The following is an 8667-nucleotide window of genomic DNA, read 5'->3' as shown; positions in this document are numbered from 1 at the left end:
TTATTGTAAATAGAAACATCTTTGATTCCCTGGAGAAGGGGGATCTTTACACATAGATTTTTCAATTCTCCTAGAAGTTCAATTTCTTTTTGAGTGGGCTAGAGTGGTTGGGCTAATCTCTCAAGAAAGGGTGGATTTAATTTAAGGTTGCTTTCCTCTCTTTCTTCCACACCCTACCCATGTGGAGAGGGAGGTTGGTTATTAGGGAGAATTCTCTCAGATCTTAGGTTGATCTCCTGGATTTCTACAGCATAAGTTGGGTATGACGTCTCTCCACTGTATGCTTGTTGAGCCTGCCTATTGTTTGGGTTCGGATTTGGCTGGGCAGGCATCTGGGGTTTCTTGGGTGGAGTAAAGTGCATGAGTTGTGGTTGGGTAGGTGATGGAGGCAATAGGGCTGGAACATTGTTGAATTAAGGCCTCCACCCTTGGTGTGAAGTATTCCACTGATGTTGTGGTTGAACATAAGGTTGAAATGACTGGCTGGCTGGCTGGGATTGATACTAAGATGCATAGGACCAAGGAGGGGGTGTAGACCAGGAAGGATGAGAAGGGGGTCCCCAAGAAGGTATAGCTATGGTTTAGTTGGGGTTGTAATATGCATGGGATGACCCTTGCATACCCTGCTAGTATGGTCTAGGCCTAGGAGGTCTCCTTTAGTTGATGTAGCAAAGCTACTCAGTGACACCTTCAGCTCCTCGATATACAGCTTTGAGTCTAGGTAAAGAAGGGCACTTGTCTGTGTAGTGGTTTTCTTCACAGACTGAGCAAATCTTAACACAGTTCAATGGACATTCGTTCCTAGGATGTCTCCTGGTGCATCTAGGACAAAAGATTGCCAAGGCTCTCTCTGCTTCCTTTTGATGTTCATGGTTTCTAATTGCAAGGAAAGGGTTTGCAACATATCACTTTTGAAATCTTCTAGCATATTTCCAATTTCACCCTTGATGGATAGGTTGGAGGATGATGTATTAGCCATAGGTTGACTACCCTACCCTTTTTCTTGGCTGCCCTAGAATGGTTTCTAAAGACAGTCTTAATATCCTCATAGGGTAATTGGTAGACATCTCCTCCTGCTATCATAAGTAAGGTATCCAGGAGATCCTCCCTTACTCCTCTAAGCAGGACCAGCTTTAGTGACTCAGGGTCAAGTGTGCACCTGGCCCTTTTGTAACTGAGCTGGAATCTTTCTTCATAGTCTTCTAAGGATTCATCCTGGCCTATGGTCATCCTGAAAATCTCTTCTTTAGTATCCTTTGACCTACAGTAGTCCCTATATTTGTTGTTAAAAGTTTGTTGCATCTGAGCCCAAGTTGTGATGCTATCTCTAGGTAAACCCATGAACCAGTGCAATGCTACATCCTTGAGGGCAGATAGAAACAGTTTTAACTTTTTCTCATCATCAATATAGTCATAGGTTTGGCATATAACAACAAACTCAAATAGGAAGGTATCAGGGTCCTCTCTGGTCAAGCCATGGAAATGAGGTAGAGCAGAGGGGCTTACATTCTTCAACTTGGTGTCCCCATTGGTTTCCCTAATGGGGAAGGCACTCTCAATTCTCTCTCTATCTCCCCTGTCATTTTGGTTTCCAGCCATTGGTTTAGTAGGAATGGGTTCTTCCTCTTCTTCTTCCCTTGTATTTTCTTCAAACATGTAAGGTTTCTCACCTAAAGGTTCTTCCACTTCACAATCACCAAAGAAGAGAGAAGGTTGATTGTTGGATGCAGTGGGGGTATTTGTGAAGAATTTCCCTAAATTGTCCCTATTCCTACGAGGCATGAAAGGAAATGTTTTTGGGTTGGTTTTTGTAAGATTTTCTTTAAAGATAGAAATTTCTTGCAGAATGGAAAGGAAAGTAGCTAATGACAAATGAAAGAAAGGAAGCTACTAGATTATTTTTGCAGAAATAAACTAATGGGAGAAAATTTAAGACTAGAAGAAGAAGAAAAGAAAGTTGGAGACTAGAAAATAGAAGAAAGTAGTAATTACTTCTACTTAGACACCTCCCTGACAACGGTGCAAAAAAGTGATGAACCTAGGTATTACAACAAGAATGTTGCAACTCCCAGGGTTACTAACTTTACTTGTCAACCCAGGGTTCGTACAAACTTGGAGGTGACAGTGCTATATGCACAAGTAAAAGTGAAGGTATTGCTTGTTGTCACTACTCATCTGACAAGAGACCCCAGGGGTTCCAAGCCAGACTTCTATAGGGTCAGAAGAAGCTTAACTCTTTGATGGTAGAAGAGAAAATCTATCCCAAGGGAGAGCTACTTCTACTGCAGAAATGAAGAAAACAACATGAAATGCTAAACCATACCATAACCTAACTAACCATCCAAACAGTTATGCTAAGTAGAATTGCTAAATTAACACTAATCTAATGCTGCTATCTAAGTTGCAAACGTAAAGAGCATCAAAACCATACTAAGGTGTAAGCAAAGGAAGCTAAGCTAAATCAGTTTTCAAGCAAAAGAGCAATCATAGGTCGAAATCAATGAAAGGAGGACGTAAGGATGCAGTAGCGCATAGGGACCGTTGGATCAATCAACGAGCAGAAGATGGACGGTGGAGATCTTATCGCGGGGTCTTAAGCGAATAGATGGATGAACAAGGTTAATGAAGCGATGAACGATGGAGATCGTGTCACGGGGTATTAACCGAATAAATGGTTGAACAAGGTTAATGAAGCGATGAACAGTGGAGATCGTATCGCGGGGTCTTAAGTGAATAAATGGATGAACAAGGTTAATGAAGCGATGAACGGCGAAGATCGTATCGTGGGGTCTTAAGCAAATAAATGGATGAACAAGGTTAATGAAGCGATGAATGGCGGAGATCGTATCGCGAGGAATTAAGTGAAGAGATGGGCGAACAAGGTTAATAGGAGCGATGAACGGCTGAGATATTATCGTGTGGGTGAAGTCAAGAGATGGATGGCAGAGATCGTATCGCGGGAAAAAGAAACGTGCGGAAATGATGGAGTGGGCTTCTAATGCGGTAAGTAGTTTCTCGCGCACCCTCAAGGTTGTAAGTGGAATTCTGAAATTTCATGCAATTAGCCTTACTGCATGACACGTAGCACGAGAAAACCACTTTTCTCGCGTGCTCTCGGGTGTATAATGTTTGTGCTAATCTGAGTGATATTGCGCAATAGTCATTGGATCAGGCAAGGCTGATTAACGGTGGAGATCAGCCAAGCTAGTTGGCAATCGGGTGAAGCGATAGTTGTCGGATCAGGCGAGGCAGATCAATGGTGGGGGTTTAAAGTGCATAAAGTGATCGGGTGATGCGATAGCCATCGGATCAAGAGACAGATTGATGGTGGAGATTAAAGCTCATAAAGCAAGTGGTGGACTCCATGCAAGGCAGCAGTTAGAGAAAATAATGAATCGGACGGTGATTGTGAAGGTTTGTTGGTGATCGGACGGTGAGGAAGCGATGCATGAGGAATGTGCTGAAGGCAGTTTTAAACGAAAACAACAGAGAAAACCAGTGCGGGTGAACAAATAATTGCATCAAACAGCGAACTCCCTAGCTCATGCGAGAACTAGAAACCTGTGTTTTTGGGGCTGCTGAAGGGTCCCTTCCTCAAGTCATGGTCCCAAAGGGAGGAGATGAGGCCGAGACACCTGCACACAACCTGATAGTGATATTTTTCCTCTAACTAACCTGTGAACTGAAAGAAGGCACAAATGGAAGTAAACTGAAGCAAATGTAGCAATTGAAGCAACTGAACAAAAAAACCTTGAATAATCTACGCTATATTGTTGTAATGAAAATGAAGCTACTTAAGAAAATAAATCAGAAAACCAGGAATCTACTTAAGTAAATGAACAAAACCACAAATCTATGCTAGCATACATGTACAGTAAAGAGGAGCTTTGGCTTCTTGGGTTGAGCCCTAACCCAAGAGCTTCAGCCCTCGGAGTTAACTCAGAGCTGGCTTAAACAGAACTCGTTCATATTATAAAAACCATGGATTACAGAATGAATTGTCACAAGTCTCCTACAACTCAGAAATAAAATAGAGTTTTACCAATAGAAGTCTGAATCCTATTCAGGTCCTAAGCCTCTCTATTTATACATTTGAAGTCTCTAACGACTTCATTTCCATTAGGGAGGCTTGGTATCTAACTCAGGAAAAACTGTTTTCTGTCCTTTTCACTTGCTTGGTTGTCTTCTAGTCTTGAAAGTGATGGTTGTTTGCACTCCGAGCTGGTGGAGGAATATTTGAATGGACAGGGTATTAAATGAGGAGGATTTACCTCCTATAATTACTCTCCCTTGTCCCATTCTAGTTTTACCAAGGTCTTTGCCATAGTTCCTTGCTTTTATCCTTTATACCTGCATTTTTCCTTGCTTTTATCCTTTATTCCTGCATTACATGCACATTAGACCACAAAGCCAAATATCCAACTCTAACTCATTTCATAAACAAAATATAATCAAAAGTATGCAATAAGTTGTGAGAATAGTTGGTTTGACTAAGCTAGGAGGTGAATTAAGGCCAATTAAGGCCCATATAATTACATAATGATGAGGCTCATCAGTAAGCAAATGCCCAACTGCTCAAAACTAGTTGCACACTCTTCAAACCATTCAAACGTCTTCTCTTTTCACTCCAAATATGTAATAGGATAGGAAATCCATGAGAAGTTCTTGATGAACCACCTATAATAACTTGATAGTCCCATGAATGATCTAACGTCATCCACATTCCTACGAGCTTCCCACTTCGTGATAGCTTTGATCTTTTCTGGGTCCACTTTTATACCTTCCTTGGAAACAACATTCCCCAAGTAATGAACTTTTGTTTGAAAGAAATTGCACTTGCTAAGCTTGCATTCAATTGATTCTCTCTCAACAATATTAACATTGCTTCTAGGTGTTTTGCATTCCCTTCCTTATTCTTAGAATATATCAATATATCATCAATGAACATTATCACAAACTTTTCCAGATAAGGACGCAACACACTATTCGTCAAACACATGAAAGTATCTAGAGCGTTAGTAAGACCAAACAGAACCACTACAAATTCATAATGTGCATACCTAGTATGGAATGTGGTCTTGTAGATGTCCTCTTCTTTGATGTGTACCTGATGATATCCTGATCTCAAGTCAATCTGTGAGAACATTGTTACTCCCTTTAATTGATCAAACAAGTCATCAATCCCCGAGAAAGAATACCTATTCTTGATTTTCACCTTTTTCAAATGCCTGTAATCAATACACAACTTGAGAGTACCATCCTTCTTCTTCACAAACCACACTGATGCACCCCATGGTGACACACTTGGCCTTATGTATCCTTTATCAAGCATTTCATTAAGTTGTAACTTCAATTTCACCAACTATGGAGTCCTCATCCTGTACAATGCCTTTCATGCTAGTGCTGCTCCTAGTACCAACTCAATAGAAAATTCCACTTCCCTGTGAGGCAGTAATTCTGAAATTTCTTTTGGAAATACATCCTAAAACTGCTACAGAATTGGATACCTCTTCAAGACTTCAGTATCCTCAACATCCTTCCCTTTTTTACTAGAAACATGAACTACAAAAAATACACACACTTTTCTACAACTGTGCTTTACCTGCATCATTGTAACCATTCTCATTAATGTAGGCTTTTTCTTACCCTGCAAGACTCTCTTCTCTCCATCATCATCCAAGCACTCAATGGCCTTATCATAGAAAACTGCCTTAATCCTATGAAGTTATAACCAATCCATGCCCAAAATCATGTTGTATGATCCCAAAGGAATCACATTTAGATGTTTTTATGTAGGCATACCATTCAACTCAAATGCACAAGCTCTCACCCAATGATGAACTCTTTTCTTTCTCCATGTAGCCAATTGCACCAACCAAGGCTCTGCAAGCAATTCTTTACTCAAGCCACACTTATCCACTGGGTTAGGATTAACATAACTTTAATTATATCCAAGATCAATCAAAATGGAAACAACTCGATCACAGAGCTTACCTTCCATCTCAATAATGAATGTCGATGATCTGCCTGCTTGTTATCAAATTCTGCATAAACATGAGGAATGATCTGACCAAGATCGCTTATTGTCTATGCCTCTTGAGCATTGTATACTTGAGGTCCACCACCATGGTACAATGGACAATCCTTCTTACAATGATCCTTGCCACAAATCCAACACTACAACGGTTCCATGCCACTACCTTTATTCTGTTACTCTTCGGGCTGAGATCCATGTCCTTTCTCACCTACATTAAACTTCTTGTAAGGAGCCACATTTTCTTTCTCACTTGCATCTTGAGGTCTTTCCCTCTTTGGAGGCCATTTTTCTTTGGTCTTGTAATTGCCTTTTCAGTCACACTTAGGCTCAGTCTTGTGCTTTGAATGCTCATAACAATGCTTGAACTTCCCAACGAATTCGTCCAACGACCAAAGTGCATCATACTCAATCTGATCCTTGAATTCTAATGGCATTCCACTGAGGAATCTTTGAACCTTTGTCTTCTCATCCATGAGGTAAGGCATGTACCTCAACGACTCTAGAAACTTCGTCATGTACTCCTCATCTGTTATAGATCCCATCTTAATCTCATAAAACTCCTTGGCATTTACATCGTAATATATCTCTAAAAAGTGCTTATTCCTCAAGAGTCTTTTGAAATCATGCCAACTCAAATCATTCCTCTTGATTCCTCTAACACAATTCACATCTTCCCACCAGATATTTGCCTTTCCTTTGATACAAAACATAGCTATCTTGGCCTTCATATTCTCTATATAGTCATGCATATCAAGGAACTTATTCATCCTAAGCAAACATGCTTCTGCATCTTCCAGTTTCTTCATCTCTCCATAAAATGTATGAGGCTTGGCTTTCTTGAACTCATATGGAAAGTATCCCCTCTCACTCCTCCTGCAAGGATGATAGCGATGATGACCATGATGTCTATCTAAACCAAAACTAGAATAGAACCCATAATCACTTCCTATCCTGTTAGGTGTATCCATCCATCTATCGCCTCTAACTGTGTCATATTTGTATGACATATGCCCTCCATGAGACCTACTACCATATGCCCCATTAGTCCTTTCCTCCTGCTCGTAACTAATCCTTGGTTGTCCTTGTCTCTGAAAATATGATAAGCTCTAAAGGATCACTGCATTGACCTCGACTTGCTTTTCTAAAGCCTTGGCAAGAATTTCCTATGACTGAATTATCTTATCATTAAAATCCTTGCAACTCCTAATTTATGCCTTTAGACTTCTCAAGCTATCTGCTATGTCAGGAGAATACTCTTCCCCGTGTTGCTCAGTTGATCTATAAGGAGAGTCATGTGAATTGTAATCCACCATTCTTCTTGTCATCTCTGATGTTCTTCTTCCTACAAACATACCATGTCAGATAAACCAAATATAAACATAATCAAGCATACCTTAATGAATTTTAGGGGAGGCTATCTCATCTACACAATCAGTCTAGATCAGCACGATATACATGTATATACACCTAATGACACCAACATATCAACATCATACATGATAACATAAATTGTAACATTGACTACATGACAACCATAGCCACTACAATGCATGCATACAACTGACATGCATGCATAGCAATCACATCCTTCCCATCTTGTCCAAGTGTTGAACCTAGAAGCTCTGATACCAATCTATAACACGCCACCCCACATATTTACCGACTTTTACAAGCCTTCTAAGTAAATTCGAAGCGGAGTGATACTATGACATGACTTGACCTCCTAGTTGTAGTTAAGGAAGTGGGGCCTACAAATGAGACTTACTAACCTTCCTTAAGGACTAGAGATCACTCGAAGGCTGAAAAACCACCCCAGGTGACCAATCCATGAGCTATAACCCTTTTAATTTGACCTAGATCTATAACCACACACTTGACTCTTCCTGCATGCAGTTGTGAGCCTCCAACCACACTCACATGCCTTGCTCCGTGCGGTTATGACCTCAGATCCTCAATTTTGTGCCTATGGTTCCAAGATCTGAGACACTTTTTAGGCTAGTCTCTAGGCCTCTACCCAAAACTTCATGTAACTTCCTAAAATCATATTTTCATAACGACAATGTTAATCATTCAAAATTTAAGTCAGAACTTGACCTAGACTAACTAGAACACAATAGACATTTTGTCAAACATATGGTAAACATGTGAGTTACAATTCATGAATGCATATCTGAGTGTAAATTTGTGTACTTTAGCTTAAAATCACCAAGAAGTTATAATTCCCTCTCAAGTAGCTATAAAAACACTTGTTAGCCCATGCATTCATCAACCATTCATTAACTTATCAACGCATAACAAGAGAGATAGCTAGAGCACATCTTAGATCAAGTTTATAACCAAAATATTAACCATGACAGAACCACCATCAAAGCAACATAATAACATGCACAAAGGTTCATAGAGTACAATAAATAAATATTTCTTATTAACATATGCAAAAGCCAACCAAGGTAGGGACTTCCATGTACCACCTGATAATAGATTGAGCTGAACCTAATCTTTCTTTCAGCCAATCACCCCTATGCCATATTCCAATCATGAATGTGGGATCTCATGGGATAAACCAAGACATAATTGTTGAGAAATTTAAGGGGCAATGATTAGAGTGATTTCTCTCTCATTAATAATTG

The 8667-nt window shown here is 40.0% G+C and overlaps 1 protein-coding gene across 1 annotated transcript; it reads right to left on the bottom strand.

Moving 5' to 3' along the window:
* Positions 1-6348: 6348 nt before the first annotated feature.
* Positions 6349-6843, bottom strand: LOC149179398 (uncharacterized). Its single transcript, XM_089422453.1, has one exon. It carries the CDS (start codon positions 6841-6843, stop codon positions 6349-6351), a length of 495 nt encoding a protein of 164 aa, XP_089278579.1.
* Positions 6844-8667: the final 1824 nt, after the last annotated feature.

This window comes from Pinus tabuliformis, chromosome 4_1 (genome assembly GCF_031772625.1).
Source record: "Pinus tabuliformis cultivar Carrire ecotype Pingquan chromosome 4_1, CPIR1, whole genome shotgun sequence".
Classification (NCBI taxonomy): domain Eukaryota; kingdom Viridiplantae; phylum Streptophyta; class Pinopsida; order Pinales; family Pinaceae; genus Pinus; species Pinus tabuliformis.
This window is presented reverse-complemented; position numbering and strand designations above follow the sequence as displayed.